Source organism: Chroicocephalus ridibundus, chromosome Z (assembly GCF_963924245.1).
Source record: "Chroicocephalus ridibundus chromosome Z, bChrRid1.1, whole genome shotgun sequence".
Taxonomy (NCBI): Eukaryota; Metazoa; Chordata; class Aves; order Charadriiformes; family Laridae; genus Chroicocephalus; species Chroicocephalus ridibundus.
The window spans coordinates 69,606,925-69,632,027 of NC_086316.1; the positions used below are offsets into that span (position 1 = coordinate 69,606,925).

At 37.8% G+C, this 25,103-nt stretch overlaps 1 protein-coding gene across 1 annotated transcript in view; it reads left to right on the forward strand.

Moving 5' to 3' along the window:
• Positions 1-25,103, forward strand: part of HCN1 (hyperpolarization activated cyclic nucleotide gated potassium channel 1) — a 204,429-nt gene that overhangs the window by 142,581 nt on the left and 36,745 nt on the right. The window contains exon 5 of the mRNA XM_063320479.1: positions 16,374-16,520. Within this exon, the coding sequence (XP_063176549.1) occupies positions 16,374-16,520 (147 nt within the window). The remainder of the gene's footprint in view (positions 1-16,373; positions 16,521-25,103) is intronic.

The window sequence follows — 25,103 nt, forward strand, 5'->3', positions numbered from 1 at the left end:
ACCTTCCACCAGTCTTGCCATGGCAGGGAAAGAAATCTTTCATTTCTGAAGGAGGCTGTTCCACTTACGTCAATGAAGTGGGAGCTTCCTGAGGGAGGGTGCAGTGGCGTAATTACATGGAATAATGTGACAAAGCAGGAAAAAGGGAAAAAAGTGACTAATGAAAGCCTTGTACCGTGGCATATCCATTAATATTAGGTGTATGCCCCATTGCTTGTGACATTTAAATTTGCAGTACAGTTAGGGAACAATCCCGTGGCAGGCTGAGAAAATGAGCTGTCTCTATCTGCAGCAGCTGAAGGCGATTCCTCAGTGGGGTGCCCTGGGTTTCTATGTCACACCAGGGCTAAAGACACAAAAATTGCTCAAAACAGACTTTAAACTTCATAATTTACGTTATACACAATTTCTAGCATACTACCCACTTCCCTGGGTGGCAGAGAGGGCTTCTGTGCTGGCCATCAATTTAAGAAATTGTTGGTATCAGATGTGAAAAACAGAAGGGAACGGCAGCCTATACTTGACATGGCTGCTGCTTTATCCCTTAAAATGATCAGGTTACCCCAGGTAGTTATTATTTATAATGAGGTTCTTACATAACACTGAAGTTTTAGCTGAAGCAATATTCTGTTTCTGTAGTTCTTAGGAACTGGCGTCACAGAGCCCATGTGCTATATTTGATTGTGACTATTCAAAATGGTATTTTGCTGTCTATGCAGCTTTAAAATATATTGATTTGTTATGAAGACGCTCCAAATTCTTCTGTCTCTGTTTTCATATTCGGTTGAGAAACAAAATACAAATGAAAAGCCTTGCCTTGCCTTAGCACCTTGGTACCTGTGTTTTTCGCATAGCCTGGGTGTTGCTTTCTCTTTAGGGAATGCACTACTGTGGTCTTGGGAAGGTTTCTGCACAACGTCATGGCCATCGCACGAAGCTTTGTGGTCTAGACCACGTCTCTTGAAGACTGCGATAGGGCCTGGTGAACTGTTGCATGCTTAGAGAAACAAGCCCCTTTCAAAATGAAACAAAGCAAACCAAAATTCTTCTAAACAAAACCAAACACTTTGTGATGCCTACCAGGAGCCTTTGTGTTGCCCCCTCAGCAGGGGCTGCACAGGTGCCAGGTTGGCTTCACCCTGGGGTCCTGCACTGCAGCCTTTCGATGGGATACCATTGTCAGTGCTGGTAATGGTGCTTAGAGTACTAGTTCAGGACTCGGATTATCGATTACACATGTGAAACAATAGCCATTGGAGGCTGTCATAGTCACAGCCAGTGGTACTGTAGTGCAAATTGCTTCTCTTGCCATGGAAACAAAGGCTTTTTAATTCTACTCTAAAACCGAAGTAAATTTTGCTAAAATTTTGTATGCTGAGCAGAGTGCTCCTAAAAATACTCCTAAAAATACAGGGGAAATAATACTCCTAAAAATACAGGGGAAAGACATATATATTTTATAAATCTGATTTCTTTTAAGTCAAAGAAAATGTAAGTATTCCTTAGGTCTCTTTAATTTTGAATTGTTTGTATTTTTTAAGTACCTTCTGCTAGCCTTTCACTACTTTCACGTTTTTTCATAGCATCTTATAGATGTTTTACCCACTTCTCCAAAGCTCTATTTTTCCTTCTTGTCTTGGAAGAAGGAAAAAAAGAAAATAAGGATATTATTTGGCAGAAGTTACATTATTTCCCTTCAGCAGTTGCAGCTTTGTGACTTTACCTTTGGATGAACCCAGCTATATTGAATAAAACACTTTCCCTGGGTGTTTCTGCAGAAATGATCAGCACAGAAATACAGTATCATCATTTGTTTCAGAGTTAAATCTCCATAGAGATGTGGGAAGTAATCCACTATTACTAAGAACTTTTTGTCTGTCTTTTTGGAGAATAAAAAACAATACTTCCTCTTCGTGTAAGATTTGATGCATTTGGATGATTGAATGGTTGATGCATTGAACCATTTCTTCACAACCAGAAATATCACAAGGATTGTTAGTCTATTTGTTTGAAGAAAGCTACAAATTGCCTTAAAATGTGTTCCATTGGCTTTTCTGTCCCTGATAGGCTCTCTATCTCTCTTATTTCTGTTTTTTATTCTAATTAAAGAATTATCTTTAAGTCTTATTAAAACTTAATAATTTTAAAAAGTCTTATTATGCTTCTTCTGTACCTGTTGAATAAGTTCCATAATTCTGGAATACAAGAGGTTACATCCTGTTGCTCACAGGTGTTCCCCAGGAACCATCAGGTCTAAAATGATGCTTTTCAAGGGAGTACAAAATGTTCCTTGGGGTATTTCTTTACTGTTAGGGTTGTCATTTATCAGAGAAGCCCCCAGGTGCCATAAATTAATTTCCCTAAGGATGTCTCTGAAGTGTTTGTATTTCAAGACTGGATAAAGACAAGGTAAGAAGAAAAAGAAGATGAGAAGATTACAGATATTTTCTAAGAGTGAATGAAACACAACTGCTGGCATCGTGAAGAGGAGGAGCAGTTTGTCAGACTGTTGCAATTGTTGGTGCAGAAGGACCAGAATTGTGAATATTGTGTGTTAGCCTCGATTATTCAGGTGAAGCTGGAGACTTGAACAGTCTGACAAACAATTTTAGATTATCTAAAAAAATAAATTACAATCTGCAGGTCTCCTTTGTAAGTGGAAGGCCTCTTTGCTTCACATAGTAACAAGGTGTACGCTCAAATAAAATATGCAAGAAGGTTTCAGACTGTATGTGTTAAACAATAGATCATAAAGTAATAATAGTATTATTGAGGTTACCTTCCCAGAACAGAGGTTTTCTGGTCACCTCTAAGCTCCTGCAGTTCTTAAAAAAAGCTTAGTACTGCAGCTGTCTGACACTGACTCAGATGTTTACATATGAAGTCCCTAGGAGGAGGTGGATTAATTGCAGCCAACGGCCTTCTGCAAACCCTTCTTTCCCACGAGTAGCATATGCATGGGATGAGTCTTTGTCAGTGTTTCCCACCACCTTGTTTCTGTGTAAGTGATTATATTTTGTTGGAAAAGCAAGGTGAAATGTGATCATCTATATTGCTGTTTCTATCCCTGTGAAGAGCAGGAGAAATTTCTGTCTCTCTCTACCTTGATATGTGCTTATTAGGTGAAGCACAAAAGACACGAGAGATGCCCAGCCTAGAAGAACCACTTCCTCATCATAAGGACACTGCTGTGAAATGAGTTTCAGGTCTCTGATCAAAGTCAAAAAAAGCAGTATGTTGTATAACTGAGCAACTGAACCATTTTTGTTTACTGAATAATCTCTTTGTCTCCCCCTTTAGCTTTGGACGGATCTTCCTATGCATGATAAACTTATTGTCATGCAAGTGTCTTTGAAATGGATCCATTTAAAAAGCAAGTTCATTTTGATGAATTGGCATTTTCCACTAATTAATACAAAAAGAACTGGCATGCGATAATTAGGTCTTATCAGAGCCAGAATTTCCAGGATCAGCAGCTGTATCGTGCCAGTGTTTCTGTCTTGCTTGTGCTGGTGCTGCTTGGTAGCATAACTTTTGGCACAATACCAAGCAGATGTAACAATTATGGTGCTAATAAAACCTTTTTTTTCTCCTTCTTTTCATTACAGCTATTAAACAATAAAGTTACATAATTTCAATCTAATTATACCTTTTCTCTGTATTCCTTTTCTAAATTACTACTTCAAAGTGCTTCTTGAAATAGGTGGGTCTCCTGTCGGCCAGATGCTAGCAGCTAAGCATACCATTTTATCTAAAGGCATTGTAGCACATGCCGACTTTAGCATTATGCAGTGTTTCTGTATGGCAGGATCAATGGGGTGAGGTGAAGCCCACACCAATGGAAACCACTGTTTCTGCTAGGCAGACCCAACACACATCTCTAAAAAAATGTCATTCAAATGAAAATAGGCAACTGACACTTGTCACCCTGTGTTCAGAGTCAGCATCAAAGGTAGCTGCATTGTGCATTCAGTGCCTCAGGACAGACATCCCCATCACAGCTCCTTGAGCTGCAAAAATGGCCGCTGGTTGCCAGAACTGAACTGAAGGAGTGACCAAGCAGAAAGGAGCTGATCTCCCTCACCCCGGGCTTCCCACAGACTGCATGTGGGGAATAACTCCTCCTGCCTCCTCTCCCTCCACTCCAGGCACTTCTTTTCATGTATATTCTTTTTTACTGGCACAAGCAAATTGAAAATAAACATTAAAAAAAAAAAATGGAATCCAAAGCATTCAAAAGATAAGGAACATTGTACAAGATGCCTGGATAGGTATTACATTTCACTTCGAAACTGGCAACTTTAAGGACACCATTACAGCATATCTGATATTTTTAAATAAGCTGTCATCTGTACAGTATTTTTCTCATTAAAAAAGAAAATCATTCTGCCTTAGCCTTGGTACAGTTTCACCTATAGTAGCATGGAGAAGAGATGCTGTTATTTTCATGCCTTGGGGCTTTGATAGTTGTTTCATTAAATCAGAGTTCTGTCATTGCCTCTGTGAAGGAACTGAGCCTGGTTGTCATGCTCCTTCCCTCCCCTTTTTAAAACAGTAAAAGGAAAATTTGCGCAAGATAAAGAACAGACTAAGAAAACAAATCCTATTCAGAAAATTCTCTATAACTTAATTAATATCTCAATTACACTAATTGAAAAGAACAATAATAAGAGATTGTGTATTTTGTGGCAATTGAAAGGAAATGTTTAATTACTGCATGTAAGTAAAATGACAGCTTAAAGCATTCTTGCAAGCAACAGTACTCTTTGGGGGGTAATTAGTGAAAAAGAGATAGTAAACAAATGATAGCTTTTAGGCTAAACAAATGACTTCAGTTGCATCTCATGATAAAAAACTATTAAAGCGAACCCATCACACCATGCAGCAGGAAACTTACTTTTTATTTTTGATTATAAACTGTTTTTTTCTTTCTTTGAAAGTATCTGTATGATATTTTCAGCAGAGTAGCAGTGGAGAGAGCAGATTGTAGAAATATCTCTGGATTCATAGTGAATTCAGCTATTCAGCTAATAGTGAAGTCAGCTATATGACTGTGGGATGGACAGGAGAGCTTATTGCTTTGCCGCTGCAGAAATAAGATAACCAAATGGTCGATCGGCAGGTTCACTGTTTGGTGTCTTTTCTGAGCACAATCAAATCTTTGGTCATTTGAGAACCATCTGTGCTAACTTATTTTTGGTGTGTATGGTTATCATCACAGACAACCATGCTCTGAGTAAATGTTAAGGTTAGCGCTAACTTCCAAGTGTGACCGAATATTTAGTTAGACATTGTCCTTTGGTGCCTCGACAGTCAGATCAAAAGTTCAGGTGGCTCATGAAATAACCTGCCATTGTACGCCAGAGGACTACGCGTCAGTGAGAGGTGTTTGTGAAATGGAGTCGATCCTTGTTCCAATGTGGCTGGGGGAACACGTACAGGAGAGGGGCAAGGATTTTACTCTTGTCCCCATTTTAAACATGGACATAATTCAACATAAAAACCGCTTTCTTTATTTTCTTAATAATCCCGGCCAAAGTTAGGATGAAAAGGATTTTGAAAGGATTTTGAAACTGTAAAAACACCAGACGTACCGTAACTCTTGCAAGGGGCACGGCAATGTTTCTTGATTCCTGGTTGAATTTCCATTGGAAGATGACAGTCCCCTTTGGCCAAGTGCATGGAAATTGGCTGCAGTCCTCCAGTGAGCATGAAGCAGGAGCCTAAAGAGATTATTTTTAATATTAAGACAGAATCAATGAATCCATTCCTATACAGATGAAAAAACTGTTGTCATATGGAAGAGAATGAGCATTGCAAATATCAAATACATAGTAGCAGCTACTGAAGATAATGCTTTTAAATGTTGGGTGAGACTGAACAGAAGCTGAGTTTAAACAGTTTAGGAATATTTATCAAGAATTCTTTACAGGTTGGGAAGGTATTTTTGACCATTCTCTCCTTTCTGTCCTCCAGAACCAGAATCTAAAAAAAATTCAGGTCCTCATCCAAGGGCAGTAGGTAAAAGCTTAGACCTGTGCTGTGTTTGCATAATGTGAGGGCCTTGCGGTAATGAGGAATACTCGTTAGCGATGTGGGATTCTGTTACTGTATAAAAGAGCTGATTGGTGATCCTGTTCTCCTGTTCTCCACTCTACTGTAGCTGCCGGTAGCTGATGCTCCCGGCAAGAGCCATCAGCAGAGCTAATACAGCGCAGCACTCCCAGTATGTTGTTTGGTTCTGCAACCGTGAATCAAGGCACACAAACACTTTGTGAATGGATTGCATGACTGACAACAACTGCAGAGAAGAGATAATAACTTTGGAGGCCCCTCATCACGCAGCTGACAGGTTCATTAAATAGCAACGTTCGCAGTCTGAGGCAGAAAAGATGCATGTAACAGAATCCTGCGGTGTCTACATGCCCTCCCCAGGCTCCCACAGTCCACCAATGGCTGGGCCAAAAATAGGGGTTCCCTGTCTTTTGTGAGCAGGAATACTGGTTTTACCTCATTTACACCACCGTGTGTCCGGAGCAATGCTTGCATCTGGTGACACGTTAATGAGTTAAAGAAGAGAAAAATACCCGGGTCTTGGAATAAATGCAACAAGACAAAATTGAATCAAAAATCTGTTAAATAGCCATTAATAAATATAAGTTATACAATTCTTTTCATTCCTTTCCCATTCATGTGTAATTTTATGTCTTTTATTATTATTTTAACATAGAACCCACTGACAAAGTTAGACTGGAAGTTCTGGCAAAAGGAAAAAAAGTGTAGTCTGCTGTCTATGATTGTCTCATGTTATTAAAATTCTTCCTGGGAGAATCAAGCCTCAGGGATTTTTTCAGACATTATTTTTATTTATACAGATTAGATTATTCATTCATCAAACAGAAGCAATATCATGTGATATTTAGACATGCAACCTCACAGCTCAGCTAGTGAGTTGGAACTGTGGCATACTGGGTTAAGAGATCATTTTAGAAGCTTGTAAATGAATCTATTATCTAATTTCTCAAATGACTCGAATGAGTGAAAAAAGCAAATTAATTTATTATTTCCTAGGAGAGGGAGATAGGTATCATAAAATGGGGGAAATGGGCCATATGAAACTATATACTCTTTTTTTGGGGGGGGGTGTTGACATGTAATTTGTACATACTATTTTAAAAGCATTGCATATTAGAGTATATGAAACTTAATTGAAACAGCTTATAAAGTGTTTTAGCAAACCATCTGCTTTAAAATACACAATGTTCTCATTCAAAATAGTGAATTTAAATAGAAGTTATGTATTTTCATTGTGTGCTTTTTGCACAGAATTTTGCAAACCTTATCCCTTTAATCTTAAAAAGTATATTTTGCTGAAAGATTGTTTTTAAAAAGTGATGTTACACCTTTTTCATAAGGAGAAAACCTGCCCCCCTTTATACTCTTTCGGTACTTATTCATTGCACTTGCAGTTATTCTTTTGCTGCAGAATGAAATCTCAACATATGAAATATAGATATATTGCTTAAAAATTAATTGCCTGTGAATTTTTAGTCAGATGAAACTTCAGTTTGAATTTTTTAAATTCCTTCATCAATGTAATTTAAGTGATAACTCAACATTCAGTTGAATACCAAATTTCAGCATAGTAGATATTTCCCTGACTTGTAAAGCAGAATGTTATTTTGATGTGTTTCATTTTTAACTGGGAGTTGAAGTTTCCTGAATATTAATAGTTTTGTAATTCCATGATTATTTGCTTTCCAAGTCCACTTATGCATTTGAATAATTTTGAGAAAGAGGCAATAAAACCTCTCATGTAGTTGATATGGCAAAGCCTCTTCCCAGTTGCGATTCTTTGCATCGTTGTTCAGTTCTGTCCGTGTCTATACAGCTTTTATCTACAGAGCTATGTATTAGTGCTGCTTGAGGGGGAGGTGGATATTTTTACTACCAAACACAATTTCCACAAAGTAAAATTTTCCACCAAAACCATTAGCCTTTCCACGCTACAACAAGATCATATCCATTTTCCATTTAAAAAAAAAAAAAAGAAGAAAAAAAAGAAGAAAAAAAAGAAAAAAAAGAACAAAATGCATAATCTAGTTTTAGCTTAAAATATCATTTCACTTTTCATTTTGGATAGCTTCCATTTTAAACTGCGTTTGCTTAAACAAACATTGCAAATGCCATCCCTCCTGGTCTGTGTCTCGGGATCCCTGTTGAACCTCACCTTTTTTCCTGAAAAGTTGTCTGTCTGGTACCTCCTGCAGAGAAGTGAGGGGCCTAACTCTGCATGTATAAGAAAATTAACGTCAAAATGAGACAACGTTAAGTGTTTAGATGCTTTGAAATAATTCCCTCTCCTTCACCCCCTCCCCTTGAACTACCTCAGAAAGCTTTTCACCCTTTTCGTCACTGAAAAAAAAATAAAAAATCTGTAGGTAGAAAATAAAATCTTGTGCCCAGCAAAATGAAGGACAAGAGGAGAGGCAAAGCTCCTTGGTTCCTTCAGCTTGTTTCATTTATTAAAATTTTAGAAGTACAGTTGCAAGGGCAAATGACTGAACTTGAAAGTAATCCTTTAGTATTTTCCTATGGATCAGATGCTATATGTATGTGTATCACAATAGGAAGCTTCATATATTAGAATCTTTAAATAAATTATTATTTTAAAATACATGGTTGCAGTTCATGTTTAGCTAATTGGTCAGTGCTAGTCATTTGGACATACCCTAGGGTCAATGGAAATGGAGATAAGGATGACAAAGGTGAATTTATTCCATGTATGCATGACATGAATTTTAGAATGAGATTAATTGCCCCTTGTTATCTTTCTCTGGTTATGAGAGAGAGTCAGGATAACTGCTTTAAATTAGACACTTTACTTTTAGAAAGCTGAACAAAGGTATCGCACTAATAACTTTCCATTCTTTGTTGTCAGTTCACGTTTTTCAAGACTGTTTAGCACAGAAGGAGTCTTACTTTTATAATTCCAAAAGTTTCTGTTCAAAGTCCAGTTCTGGTGATAATCAAGTTTGCCGCCTTCTGATTCACTTGATTTTTTGAACACGATGAAAATTTACAAAGGTGAAAATCATTTAAGTATCAGGATGTATAAGAAGTTTCTGGGATCTCTTCTATGTGACACCTGTTCTGTAGACCGTAACGTGTCACCTACACAAAAGCTATTAGGGTATGTAGATCTCGTCCTGCTCTCACAAGTAAAGCTCGTGTAAGACAGCAGTTTTCTTTGCCTTCACATGCATTACTGCCAGTTCTTCCCCCTACTTTGGTTCTGGGCCCATTGCAAGTTTTCCAGGCATCAGGCTGAAGCAAGCCCAGTAGAAAACTGCCTAAAAGCATGATATTGTCATTAAGCTCACATAATACCTTCAGGAGAGTGCTGATGAGTTCAGTGATGGTATGAAGCTTAGGATGGTATAAAGCTTCAGATGCTAATATTATAGAAAGATCAAGATACTTTATAGAAAGAATGAGTTGAGTTTTGAGAGGTTAAGTAATACGGATAGGATGAAGCTCGGAAATTCAAAATCCAAGGACTCAGGTACTAGTACAAGCTGCTGCTATAAACTGGAAGATAAGTAGCACAGAAATTGCAAGTGGCAAGGAGAAAATGAGGAATCTGAGTGATGAAGCTGCCCATAGAATGATTGCAAACAACATTTCAATGCATCTTGGTTTTCCATTAGATAGGAAAGAAAGAACAGTATGACCTATGAATTGGTGAGACTTCCTGTAAAATACTATGTACTGTTCTAGTAACTGAAGTTGGAGAAAGATGAACTCAAACTGGAATGGATGAAAAAAAAGAGGGATAGTATGCTGTCTTCTGAACGAAAAATAGAATAGACTATTTGGACAGGGCTGGGAAGAGACATGATTCCCATCTGTAAACACTCCAGAGAGAAACACCAAGGGACAGGAGCTTTTGGAGCGGCTAGATAATTTCGTACTAAACATTAGTAGATTTAAACTGCATATGCATACATTTAGACTGAAATTTAAAAGAAGGTTCAGAACTATATATAAGACCAGTGAGCTTCTTGAAACAATATTCTTAAAGGACTGATGGAGAGAGAAAGTCTAACTGTTTTTGAGATGGGTTGATTTGTTTATGTAAGATGTGAGGTTTTGCAATAACAGGGGAATAAATTCAGTAACTCAGGGGACCTATTTTTCCTAATGCAGTTTGGAAACCATGCAGAATTGTGATGGTTCTTTGCTTGATGTTCATTATTTAGAAAGGCATCATCTTGATCAGATTGCCTCCTCTCACCTTTCTGCTCCTTTTCAGTGAGTTAAATCTGCATATTACAGTTCAGATTAGATTCTTCCTTTATACACGGCAGGCAAGCATTTTCAAGAATACTGATGAATTTATTGCATCTAAATTGTGGATCAAAACTGGCTTAATTCATCAGAAGGGTTTTACAAATGATCTCTGCTTTCTTTTTACATTTGTAATCAGTATATTGGATTTATTTTTTTTACACATCTCATTGAAAAGTTTGTATTTGTAAGGCTGTGGCTTTGACTGGATATAAACCTCCAAGGATATAAACCTCCAATAAAGTAAAGTGCTATTCCTCTATTTTTTCTAGTTGATATATATGTGATTCATTTTATACTAACATCTTATACAATGGATTAAAAATACAGTTAAAATATTTTATTAATACACTTTAAGGGTCAGGATTACATTTAGAACCTGAAAATAAACATTTTTACAAGTGCTTATAGTTGTTTGGGGGGAATTTCCTAGAAATAAGGCTCTACTGCCAAGGACAATATCATTATACGAAGTACAAAAGGCACATCGTTCAAGCTGCATTTTCAAGTGAAGGTACAGGGACCTAGGTCCTTTGAAAAACTAGTCAATTATCACAGTTGAGTCTTGACATTTCAGAAAAATCTGACATTGGCACTTGCTCCAGAAAGGTAGTCAGGTAGTTGGAGTGTGACCAGGTCCAGGTACTATATGCAAATATCATTATTATCATGTTTTTTAACTGATATTATTCATGTATTTCATATGTTTATTGTATCAAGGACTGAATGCTGAGCTGTAAACATTATCAGGACTCAGAATTTTTTCAGCTAAAAAGGGAAACTTGCTAGTTATGAAATATTATGAGGAAAGGACCTTGTAGGCTGAACTTATGTACTAAAAAATCTTGTGAGAGATCAACATTCAGGTTTCTGTTTTACTGGTTTCATTGGGATATTGCCCATATTGGGATACTGTCTTAATTTTGAAATATTTTCCCTGCTTCCGTTGAAAATCATTATGAAAAAGGCCTCACTCATCTCCTTTGCCTTTTTCCATACATATTTTTTTAAGGATAATTGTAGTTCCCTAACCAACTCTACTTGGGACCTCACGATTGATATCTTAATACTGACCTTTTGCTGGAGGAACACAGTAGCAGAATTTTGCTACGTACAAGGAGCCCATGAATAAGATTATGTCTGAAACAACAAGAAACAGTTATTACTGTAAGATACTTTGCAGTCAAAATATTACTTAAATGTGAAAAATGTGAAAAGTGAAATATTACTTAATATTGAAATCCACTTTGCTCTTGCCTATTTCAGCATTTTTATCTTTTTTATTTGTGTTGCATTTATGGGCATTTTCATTTCAGTGATGAAAATAAAACACTAGGATATAAATTACTGAAATTATGGTACTACAATATATAATTCACATTAATATACATACCCATTTTAGGACAAAAAAAATCAATATTCATCTTAAAAAAGAGATAGGTGTAGAATGGTCAGCAGCACTGTATTTCTTCCATTCAGTGAGATATTGAAAAGACAAGGAATCCATAGTTGTAAAGGGTATGAAGAACATCGTCAGCATTCAAAAATGCTGTTTACTTTTATGAAAATATAAGATAACAAGTAATGAATTTGAGAGGAAAATTGAAGTGCGAAAAGAATTAGTTCTTTCTACAGGCCAAAACCACTGTAGGTGGTATGGAAGCACAATGAGATACAAAAATAGGTGTTTATATGGATAATAAAAGCATTTAAAATTGCATTGAGTAGGATTATAAGGCTTGCTACCTCTGTCATTCAGAGTATAAGCCAGCTGATGCAAGGAAAGAAAGAAAGGTGACAATCCTTTTATTCAGTTACGTCATTATGAATTAAGAAGTTTTTTAAAGCAGTCTGAAAGCATTTCATTACCAGAAAACATGCTAAGGTTAACTTGACCATGTTTAGGGGTTTATGGAAATAAACCCATACTTGGCTGTAGTAACATTAGACAAAACAAGAATGTTCTCATTCTCAAAGCTTTTCTTTGTCTTGCAATGTCTTCATCCAGCACAGGCTCTGCTGAATAGCCTGGATGCCTCTTCTTCCTCTCCTCAGAACCATGTGATTGGCAATAGTTTGCTGTTGCCTTTAGAGGCCTCTGACATCCCTTTAGATGTGCACACGTGCAGTCCCTTGCTAAACAGTCTCCCCTAGAAGATCAAGTGCTCCTTGGTGTCAGGCAGGAGCAGGATGGAAAGGCAATTTGAAATTAAAAAAGTGAGCTTTAACACAGTCATTTATATTTTGAATGTAGTCTGGTCCTTCTCACGTGGCATAAGAAGAGCACCTGCCGTGGGTCTTGTGTGTCTGAAAGTTATTTCACACAGATGTAAGAAAAGCACTGGAGGTTCTTTTGTGAATGTGGAATTAGCACCTCTCTTTTCTTGCAGCCTTCCAGTACCTGAAGGGGGCCTCCAGGAAGGATGGGGAGGGACTCTTTATCAGGGAGTGTAATGATAGGGCACGGGGTAACGGCCTCAAACTGAAAGACGGGAGATTTAGATTGGATATCAGGAAGAAATTCTTTACCGTGAGGGTGGTGAGGCACTGGAACAGGCTTTCCAGAGAGGTTGTGGATGCCCCATCCCTGGAGGTGTTCAAGGCCAGGCTGGATGGGGCTTTGAGCAGCCTGGTCTAGTGGGAGGTGTCCCTGCCCAGGACAGGGGGGTTGGATCTCAATGATCTTTAAGGTCCCTTCCAACCCGAACCATTCTGTGATTCTGTGATTTTCTGAATAAACCAAAACAAAAAAGAAAACAAAACAAAGCAAAAAAAAAAATCAAACAAAAAAAACCCCAAGAAAACCAAAATTTTCAATCTAGAAGGAACAAGATACAGCATACAGTGTGATAAGAAGAGTCATTAGAGAGAAATGATTCCACTCACATATGAAGATGTGGGTTCGATTGTCAGGTCTGATAGATGACTTGGGATCAATTACAGCTGTTTCAAATATGATTAAAATACAAGGTTTTGACAAAATTTAACCGACAATTTTATCAGCTCCATATGTAAAATCACACTTAGAATAAGTCAGGGGAAGAAGGTACTGAATTTACATACTTATTCAGGGGATTCACAGGCTAATGAGAATTTTTAAACCTTTTTGACGTGCAATTTCCCCCCCCCCCCCAAATAGTTCAGTTCTCTTTAGTTATTTGCATTTTTTCATGAGTTAAAAAAAAACAAACCCAACAACAAAAATCAGTGTAATTATTTAGAACTGAAAAATGTCTCAATTTCTAACCTTTATTGATATCTGTGGTACCCACAGAGAAAATATTCCTCAGAATCATCTTGGACAAATCAGTGTTTTGTTACGCAAAATGAACAATATTAATTTTCTTCTCTTTGTATCTTCATTTTAGCACACTTTATTGCAACCAGCATGTGACACACCACAGTGGCAACTAATCTGGGAAGGCCTCATTATTGCCAATAATATATAGCAGGCTGAAAAAATGAACTTGCTTTTCTGAGAAATAAAATAACAATCATTACTTGGACTGAGTTAGTGGAAGATATCAGTTGCTGAAGAAAAGACTAAGTTAAAAGTTTTGAGGGAATGCTTCACATGAATGCTATGACAGAATGTCAAGAAGAGAGTAATAGTAGCGTGAATGATAACAGAATATGAGTCAAAATCACACAGAAAGATTAGGAAAAGATTGATTAGAGGGGGATAGTGATAATGTACTGTACACTCACAGGGTCTGATATTTTGACACAGAAAGAGACCTTGGTAGCATTTCAGATGGTTAAATATTTCTGGGAATTCTGAGACTTAACTTCCTTATTGTAGATTTTTTAAAGAAAATGTTGCTAATACGCAGTGTTCCCTATTATGCTATGTGTTATTAATTTGGAAACATTTTGAGACACACCAGTGATACATTCCTACCAGTTTTATTTTTTCTGTTTCCCTAAAATTCTCATGTGTAAGCATAAACCCTGGTAGAGAAAAGAACTCGGTTGTGTGGGAGAAAGCACTTACTCAAACAACAGCACTAATGAAAGGGAGCAGTGTAAATTGCTGGCAAAGCAAATTGCTTTTAGCATGGATGTTCTCTTCTTCAAGGTCATTCTGGTATAAAACTCCTTTGTATCTCTCTTTTATTAGCAAGGTATTAGCGTTGCTCAAGCACATTTGTATGCAAATAAAGTTGGGTAGAGGGGTGCAGCCCCTGTGTTAGGGAGCGTAGTGAAGTCCTTTCCCTGTCCACGTGTGCTACGGCAGGTGACACGTGTTCCATATCCTTACGTGAGGCCACAGCAATGGAGGGCTGGGCACAGACACGAAGGGGACATTGCACAGTGCAGCATCTTCTCCTTGGCTTTGCTGCAGAGAAGCTGGAGCACTGCAGAGCATCTGGGACTCTGTGACCACCTTGGTGACATATCTAGAGCACTGCGCGATCTCATGTCTCTTCTCTCTAAGTAATCCATGCCTAGATTAGCTGCAACTGATTAGTTGGGTAATTTTAGAAGCAATACTTTGTTTATGCTAGAGCATGCCTGTCTTCTGGTGACCCAGAGCTCTGAGTCAAACCCCCACTGTATGGATAAATTTCTCCATATCAGAAGAGAAGCCAATGATGAGCATGCAAATTTAAATCTCACTTCTAAAGGATAGGGGTGAAGAATTCTAGCTGTACAGACGTTAAATCAGGCTTACGTTTTTATCATACTTTGCTAAATGGTTCCATGTAAAATTACTTTCCTCTTATTTGTGTAACATATGTTGTACATGTGGCTTCATCTAATCTTTTGTCACTTTGCAAAGCAAAAACTAATTCTGGTTCCAGAGGATGGAGCAGCCTTCCATTACACAAGTTAAAGGGTATGTGCTGCAGTTCATAAGGTGTGCATGTACATTATAAATTCATTTAATTGCTCTACAGAGATGCTGATCCTAATTAAGACTTCATTGGCTTTTTCATTGAAAAGTGTTAAAATTGCCTAATTAAGCATGAAAAAAATGAACAAAAAAATTAAATTAAGGCTCTTTACATAAGTAAACTAAGTTTCTGCCAGTTTTTAACTCCCCTATAAGCCTGGGACGGGTTTTATCCTTCTGTGTCTCAGTGCCTCGTCCTCTTCAACTGAGACAAGGATGGGGGATCTGAGGGACCAAAGTCTTGCTCAGGCAGTACTTGTCCATTAGCAGTTTAGGCAACTTCCCCATTTTGTGGGTCCCAGATGCATCATGCAGTTTAGTACAGAAGAACTCTGCGTGTGTTAGTTTGGGACTTTCTTTTCCAAAAATTACACTATCCAAAGAGGCTTCTGAAGAAGGGAAGCAAGCAAAGCAGAAGACAGAACATAGCACTGGTAGAAACAAGGAAACCAAATGCACAAGGTAAAAGAAGTGAGGTCCTCTGAGTCTCTTGGGTCCTGGCATCTCTCTTTTCCCCCAGTTTTTATTTTCTGATGCCGTGCCGATTTTTCCAGTTCACATCTCCCTTCTCTTCATTCCTCCCAAGGAATGCTTTCTACTTCATTTTCTACACAGATTTTAACTTTGTTCTTCGGTCACTTTATAAGGATACACAACATTAATATGTTGTATATTAATCCAGCAGAGACAGTTCTGAAATTTCACACCTTAAACCCTCTCCGAATGCAGCACTAGAGGTATAGATAAAGAATGTGTACAGTTTCCCTGTCTGCTGCATGGAATGAGCTAAAAATGGTGTTGGAGTACGTTCACAGCTTCTGTGTACTTGAGAACTTAGGGAACACATAACAAGCGTGAGGGTTTGGCTTCTAAAACTTAGGTATTAATGTGGATATTGGCATCACCACTAAAAGCAGTTTCTGTAATTTGCAGTTGTGCTGTCATGTGATTAATACTAAGTTAACTAATATTTGAGTGAGGGTTCTCTGACACATGAATAAAATGTTGTCTTTGTAAAATATGTAAAGCTTAAGTGGATACAAGAATGAATTTTCATTTTGTAAGTGCCTTCACATAGTAAAAAAGTGGGATTTTTTTCTTATTTTTCCTTTTACTTTCCTGACAGTACAAACAAGTGGAACAGTACATGTCATTCCACAAGCTACCTGCTGAAATGCGCCAGAAGATCCATGATTACTATGAGCACCGCTACCAAGGCAAAATCTTTGACGAAGAAAACATTTTGAATGAGCTCAATGATCCCCTCAGGGAGGTAAGATCAGAGTATTTGAGTAGTTCTTCATGGTAACGAAAACTTTCATGTCTTTGCTGTTTCTGTGTTTGAAATGCTCTTTCTGATTCTATTCTGTTAATATTTAACCTCATTTGACCTAGGGAATGAATGGCCAGGAGAAATAATTTTATATTAGATTGACAAAAAGAAATAATCAGATTTACACCGTTCTGAACCAGTCTGTCAGAGTAATTGCCACACAAGGTAGTCAAAGAGTAAAATCCCATCCTTAATTTTTGAGAGAAACTCACACTTTTCTGACATTCTTTAAAATAGAGAGAGGCTGGACTAGAATGGTGAAAGGTTTTTTCTGCTCTCCCTACTTGCTAGCCATGCATCTGTGCAGGTGAAACCACTGAAAGTGAAGGGAGAGCTGCTTTGTTTTCATTGTGTGAGATAGCATCTTTCATTAAGATGGTCTTTACTTCAGACGAGGAAGCTAGAATATGATATACAAGCCATTAAAAAATCTTTTTGTTAAAAGTGTAGTCTGTGTGCTGGTTTTGGGGGTTTTATTATGCTATGCTATGTTACGTTGTATGTGGAAGCAGCTGAAATTTTCTTTGGCAGCCTGCTTGTGTGGGAGGAAGGCAGCGTTCATCTTGCTGTAACAGGGGTAGCTGCTTCATGGTAATACAAATCTGACTGTCTTCTGTTGGGTGATGCTTGTGCCTGACCCACTCAAGGATGTTTGTCTTATCAGTTGGCTGATATCCTCTACTGAAAGAAGGAAGAAAAAACAGAGGAGAAAAATGAAGCTGAAAAATTCAGAGAGAAGAAAGCATAAACAGGGAAAAGAGAAAAGAAACAAGAAAAGGGGAGAATAAAAAAAGAAGGAACAGTCTGATACGTGATGAAACCTATGTAATTTTCAGTGATACCAAGTAATGCCTTTTAGTATCCTCTGTCATGGGAGGAGTGGTGCTGAATATATGTCTGTATGTGTGTGTATATGTGTATATATATATATATATAAAAATAACACCCAACAGAGCATAGGATGGCATCTGTACTTTTGGAAAGATCTGTGAAGATTGGGTTTTTTTAAACAAGTTTTGTGTCATAAGAAGAGCATAGGTCTGTGATGGATTGCCTGTACCATTGAATCCTGCTCTTTGTTGTGAAGGGAAAACATGTCATCTGATCCAAACCCAATCAAGTTCTGTATTTAAAACAGTTATAAGAAACAGCGCCCATCCACGGGCTCTGAGGGCAGCTGGCACAGTTTTGCCACATCTGTGTTATGAAAGGTCTGATAGTGGCCTCCCTCCGTACAAACTGCCAACTGGGAATAGTGAATGGTGCCCAAAATTGCTGGGTCATTGCTAGATGGGTCAAGTCAAAATCAGGCCAAACCATGATTGTTCTAACAATTTAACAATACAGGTGACTGAATTCCAGTGCCTGGGCCCATTTAATTCCCTAACATAGATGTAACCTGAGTCCTTTCATAATATTGTGAACTTGTACGTGTTTTGGAGGGCAGGTGGAGGGCTCTGGCTTCTGCACTGCCTCTGCCAGTTCACCCTGTGGCTCCACGCAGTAGCTTGTGAAATGTCAAGAGCAGAATGTACTATAAAAATCTAGCATGTAGGACAGGAATTATCCCTAGAGTACAGTGACAGTCAAAACATGAATCTTAGCCAGTACAGAGCTTTTGTTTTGTTAAAAGAAGAGAAGCATGTGCAGATGCATCAGTCACTGACGTCAGAAACAGCTTCATCTATTTCCACTTTTAAGGAAAGCATTTGTCCATAAATGAAGTCGAATACCCTTCCTTTGCAACAATTTGCAGTTATGGCACTGTAATCACCTGTCTTTCCCTCCTGTCCTCCCTCTCTACTTGTTTCCTCCCTCCCTCCCCTAGTCCTCTTCCTTTCCCTTCCTTTTTTCTTATTACTTAAGAGCAGCACGGAAAGTTTGTTCAAGCGTAAAAAACAAAAAGCACTTCTGGGGAGAGATCAAGCATGGAAAATTTCAAAAATTAATGAGCCACTGAAAATATGGAGTAAGAATAGAATTTCACGGAAGGAGTGGCTTCTGTTTTTGCTATTATCATGCTGTACTTAGCATGTCGTCTTTGTTCTCTGTATTATATAAGAAAAAATTATTTACTCAGCTACAATCACATAGCACACTGCCTTGATGACAACACAGTAGTTGTTCCAGAAAAAGATCCAAAAGAAAAAGAAAAAGTAAGAACTGGGCAGTTGCAATGCCAGAACCGGTTTCCTAGCTAATCTCCGAATTCTGGTGGCAGCTCATGCACTGTGCCCTAAAAACACCACTTGGATGTTTGCTTAGTTCAGCAGTTTCAAATTCTATTTTAGCACCACATCAGTAGCGGTTTGGTAGTGAAGGTAGTGGCTTTTTGCTGTTACTAATGGGTAACAAATTGGAGCCTTTTAAAGGCAGAACACAGTTGTTTATATATTGGATGGGATATACCATCTTATGTGCCAATAACTGCACAAGGCTGTAACTTCCAGGTGAAAGCAGAGATACTCCATCCGCATCATTCAAGAATAAATATTTACTACATTTCTTAAATTTTTATCGACCCCTGCATTTTATCATACTTTGAGTTTAGCATAAGGTAAGAACTAAACATTCAGAGTCTCCACAAGGCATGCTTGGCTTGATGCAAGTAGCTTCTGATGAAGACGTTCAGCTGCAACCATTGTTTTATGTTTACAGTGAGCAGAACGAAAGAAACCATACAAGCTACTGCATAGTTATAGAATGAATATTATCAAATGTTACAAAAAAGTTGTAGTGTCTTCAGTTCTCCTTGTTCTCAGCCATTCAATTTTACAGTATGGGCTGAAATTTTCCACAGCTAGGCTTTCTTTAGGAGTGATGAACTTCTTTTGGTCCATGTTCTAAAATTTTGTCTCACTCTTCTTTAGCAGACAAATAATTATGCATGATATAGATACGAACATTCAACCACTAAAAATAGCTAAAGGACATTGAATTAGCTGTAAAAATCCGGTGTAAAATCAATTCTTACATGATAAATACTACTAACAAAGATGTATATCCTTATAGTAGAGGTAAGACTTTTTTGGTAAAAGATATTTGTTTTACTGAGCTTATGAAAATTACATAGGGAACATTCATAGTAGTTTGTATGATTAAAATAATGAAAAGCTAAGAAAAGGTTTGAGGCATGTGTGTGAGAGGCTACCTTTGTTGGGTAACAAAACAGAGTCATGTTTATTGTGGGGAATTAACTAGGGCTTCATAAAAAAAGGAAAAAAGAATCCTGAACATTTTTAAATTTTACAAGTCTCGCTTTAGGTACTTCATAGCTGATGAAAGCAACAGGTAGCTGACTTGTATCATCCAAGGATAAGCTTGTATTAATAGATTCCCTTCGATGACTGGGAACTAAGGTAGACACTTATTAGAAAATGGGACTTAAAAAATTGTATCTTCTCCCCAGTTAAGTTAGCTGCACAATTTGGGTATATTAGTCCCATGGTAATGTAGTTAATTGGATATCCTCAGCTCTACACACTCAAACTGAATTAATTGTGCATTGCCATATGTGGTGTGCTACTACTTGCTCATAAGGAAAGGTGCTCTCTGATGAAAGGAAAGAATTAAACATTTCTTTTCATTACACTCAGAAATGTCACTCTTACTGAAAAGCATATCCCTTTTTTCCACAGTTAGACCTAACTGATAATAAGCGTCCAGCCTTCTTGATAATCAGATAGTCAGGAGACTCCTGACAGTTACAACTTCAGTAGAGATGCAAGATTTTAAATCCCTTCTTCCAGGCTGTGCAGGGTTGGATTCATCAAACTTATCTGTAGCTCCATACAAGTTCTGCAACAAGTCTGAGCTAATCATAAAACTCTCTCTGCACATACCACCCCACATGCACACTCTCTCACTGTGAAGAAAACCTAGCTGACTAGCTTAGAAAGAAGGCTACATCTTCAAACAGCAATTGACATGTGAAATAAATGCTGCCTTTAATAGCATTTGCAATTAACTATCTCCCTCCCTCATTTCTTGAGGTAGTAATTAGCATTTGGTAGCAATTAGCATGTTTCTCTTATACAAATACCATCTCTGGTTCTTCAGCAGACAGACATACTTGTGAAGTTTTCTAAAGTTCACATTTTTTAGCTTGGAGGTCTTGCTACTTATGTATCTGAACATCATTTGGCATCAAAACGCCCCAGTCACAAAAGTGGTCTTTATAACTGTCATGACACGAAATGGAGGTGGCGCAGACAATAAGAGAAAAAACACAAGAAAAGCCCCACAGCTAAGAGACATATATTCTAAAAGGACACCTGAATTACAAAAATTTAAAGATACATATGCATAAGCAGTATAATCTAAGAACAGAGTGTAAGAAATGTCAGCGTGGTTCAGCTCTGGCGTTTGTCTAAGCCACCAGCCTCTCAGCCGTGGCTGTAGGTAGATGCCCATCAAAGAACGAGAACAGGGCAAGTGTCATGTTTCCCTTAATGAGTCTCCTAGGCTCCCAATATTTTCAGTTCAAGTGATTCTCTGAAACTGATGTGATTTGTCTGCTGGGTAATCCATAATACATATCTCTTCCAATTACTTATTTACACTCTTGAATCTACATTCCCTCTCTTTAACCACAACATCCTTTGGCAAGGAGCACAGATCCTCCACTGCATGAGAAACCACCTCCTCGTTTGGGGACTGAACCTGGGTCCTACTGTTTTTTGGTTTTGATGGCCATTCATTCTTGTAGAAAAAGTGATAGTACAGTCAATTCCTACCCACCCACCCCCTTTGGATTATGATTTTATAGACTTCTATGATAACATCCTTAAACTGTATTTTTTTTTTTAAGGTAAAAAGACCTATTCTACTTCATTCTTTCTTGCATGGAAGCCAGCTCACCCCCATGATCATCCTTCTTGTCATTCTCAAATTTTTTTCCTGGCTGTACTATAGCCTTTTAGAGATGAGAGCACCAGACCTGCAGCCAGCATACTGATGTAACAATAATAAGAATTAATTCATTTCCTAGTAATTCCTAACATTAATTTTATTTTTTAATCACTGCTAACCATGGAGTTTACTTTTTTTTTTTAATTATATCTGTAAGAGCTAACTCCTAATAAGTAATGGATACATTATTTTATGTATTTGTCTAGGAGTATCACTTAACAATTCTCTCCATCAGTAATTTCCAACCAGCTTATAAGCAGCTGCTTTTAGTTTCATTTTAACAAGCTTCTTCGCCTTTTCACGGTGCTGTTTCTGAAATTGAGCTGAATCGTGTGAAGTTCTTGGCCTTTGTTATTCCCATAGGGACAGTGAATGTAAGTACATTGTGTTACATATTATAGCCTAATGAGTCAGATGTAAGATTCTGAAAAATATCCTGCATGGTGCTTAGTGTTGCATCAAGGGTAGCATTTTGTGACAGTTCTTGTAAGGGAGATACTCTCTCAACAAAATAATGAAAACCTTCCATTAGTGGATTTAAAATTGATAATAGTTGGTAACTTCACTATTTTTTTCCCCAATTGTTAGCCTGCTACTTTTCCCCATTAAAACTTACTTCCTTGTGTAATATCTTTCCTTCTATTTAATATTTACCTTTAAAAAATCACAAAACATTATATTCTCATTTAGACTATACTACAATCCTACGCACAAAGGATGAAAAATCTCCAGAGTTAATAGTATGAGGCTAAAATGTGGTGTTGATTAGACCTTAGTATGCTTCAATCCTTTTTAATAGTGTAGTCATTATGATTTCTGGAGACAGGCCATCCAACATTAAAATGATGGTAGAAAATCAAATGAGTTTATTAAAAAACAATAAAGTATCAGAGTCAATACTAAATTATTGGAGATGCCAAATATTTTGCTTCCATAAATTTAGCTCGTAAAAGATGGAAAGGTAATTCTTTCATTATAATCCACTATACTTTTATGCATTTTTATATGCAGTGAACCTTGGTATGACACTTAAAGAGGGGAACTAGGGAAAATGCATCAGAATTATAGATACAGTCATACGGGAACTCATTTAAGTATCTCTTTATATAGCTATATGAAGAGAGTGAATGCCTCTTTATCTAGTGCATTAGAGGTTTTTTTCACATAGACACAGTTAAAACGTAACTTTAGTTCAAACTCTGGAGTACTGAACTCATGAAAGAATTACGCAGCATGTCAGTCTCACAGAAGAATGCTGATATACCACAGCATTACTTGTTTGACAAATGCTTAGAAAAAAAGGTATTGGTATCTTTCAAAGATCTGTGTAAGATATGCCTAAATAACAGTCTAGTTATACAAAGCTTAAGCAAAGCCCTGAAAACCTCTTAGAAAGGACTATAATTAAGTTTTTAAAATTAAAAGTAGTAACAAATGGGGCATTTTAATGTTGGAAATGAGCAGACAATCACCAGGTGATTGGGTTATTGTGTTTTAAGATGCTTTGCACCAGCGGGTGTGACATGGTAACACACTGTGTGCACACTCAAATCTGTTTGCCCAGAGACCTGAGACAATGAATTTTGATTTCCTGAGCTGTGGGGAGTGTGCTTGCTCCTCCACATATGCACGCGTGAGTGTACATGCTGCAGTTGAGACAAAGCTTCTGAATTGTCAACCACTTTCACTGCTGGTGCACATAGTCAAGAAATTTTGATAACACTCCCTTCTGTGTTTGACATGCTTTGTTAGCAAATCCATCCTGAGCTGAGATATGCTTTGGCATGTCCAAGATCTATCTGCTTCCAATAAAGCAGCTAATAATACAACAGCAGTTCTTAGTAGTTACGATTTTGAACAGTCTTGTTACTGCACCTGTGAGATTCCATGTCTTAATTGTTTAATAAATATTTCAGACGTGACAGTTCTTTCATGAGTTCTTTAAATATGCTAATCCAAATCAGATCCCCAAATCTTAGTGCAGTAGTTGTCTTCCATAGAAAGGTAAGTTTTTTGAGAAAAGTACCAGGCTATTTAGATGCAAACTAAATGCTGTGAGAGATGTCAAATCCCATTACAGAACAATAAATCCAGTCTCTGCCTGCTCCTGTCTGAACTGCTGTTCAGGCATCTGAAGAGCAGAATCAGAAAGGTTTTTGTGGGCACCAGGTCCAGCACATTGAGAGAACGGCAGCTGATGCAACAGGAGCGCTGTCCCGTAGAGGAGAATTTTGCACCAATGCCTTACTCGGTCCGAGATCATGCTTCAAAGTGTCTGTCATGTCCCAGTTTTTAATGCACTGAAGAATTGTTCAGTGAGCTGAGACCCAGCTAGTGCTGGGGGCAGCGGATGGAAAAAGTCAAGAACTTTTTTTTTTTTTCCTTCGTGCATTTTCTGCTGAAAGCCCGGAAAGGTTACTGCTTATTAGACAATGCTTACCACAGCATGTTCATTCCTATTAGGTCTGAATATGCTATTGCAATTATAGATGGCATTGCTGATTTTTAGGAGGTTAAAAATAATAACAAAGTACTTCAGATGACTTCTGAGTTAGTTCTCCTTATGTAAACACATTCTTTTAACATTGTGCTTGCTTTGGCTTAGCCTGTGTCCTCTCTAGTAGGATTTGGAAAGTTTTGGTTTATTTAGCGAAAACCCAATGATCTTTTGCCCTAATCCCTGAATTGTGACTAAGAGTCCATTATGTTAAAACAGCAGAGGCTGACAGATGATCCTTTGAATCCTTTAGAGAATATCTGAAGATAAATGAAAAATAAATAAATACAAATTCTTGGTGCAGGGTTGGAAACTAGATCTGTTTTAATTCAAGATTAGGGGATGCAGGATCTGGGTATAGGAAAGCAAACTAGTACCTGCCAGGGCTCTCCATTTTTTTCCCTCACAAGCTTCTGCAGCAAAATGTCATGGCACTTGTGTAAGAGGAGCGTGGGAAGGGGAAGGGGGAAAGCAGAGGGCAGGATGCAGCCCTGATCCCAGTGGAAAATGTGATGCAGACAAGACAGGGATGCACAGCAGGGACGTGCTCACATCCCTTTCCTGTAAATCTCGTCCTCAGAGGTCGAAAGGGAACATCTTTTCCTTCAGTTTTCACTGTGGAGTTTAAATTCTGGATGCAGAAGCAGGCTAAAGTCTTTTGAAGTATATTTGTTAGGAATCAGTAGAAGTGCTGTGGGGGTCATGGAATACAAAAGTTTCTGTCTTGAGTGGGCACCCTTTAAACATGCCAGCGTCCATGAAAGTCACCACAAATAAAGCTTAGAGTTGTGACTCACCACCAGCAAGAGGAGATAAATATGCCGTGAACTGTCTGATGCAGAAGAAAATACATGTGCCTATTTTTACGCACGCGGTTACACATTATGATTATGGTAGTAACAGCATACAGAAGGGTACACAGCATTTCCCATGCATAAATTTGGAGTTGCCTTTTAGAAGTATGTTATCTCAAAGGCAAAGACAAGGAGAACAAAAAACAACAGCACAAAATGTGTTCTGAATGCTTATTTATGGACTTAATTTCCAGTTGGTACAGTGGTGATTTAAGAAGGTAATCTCCTTAAAACTGTGGGAGATATCCAAGTTAGGTTAAA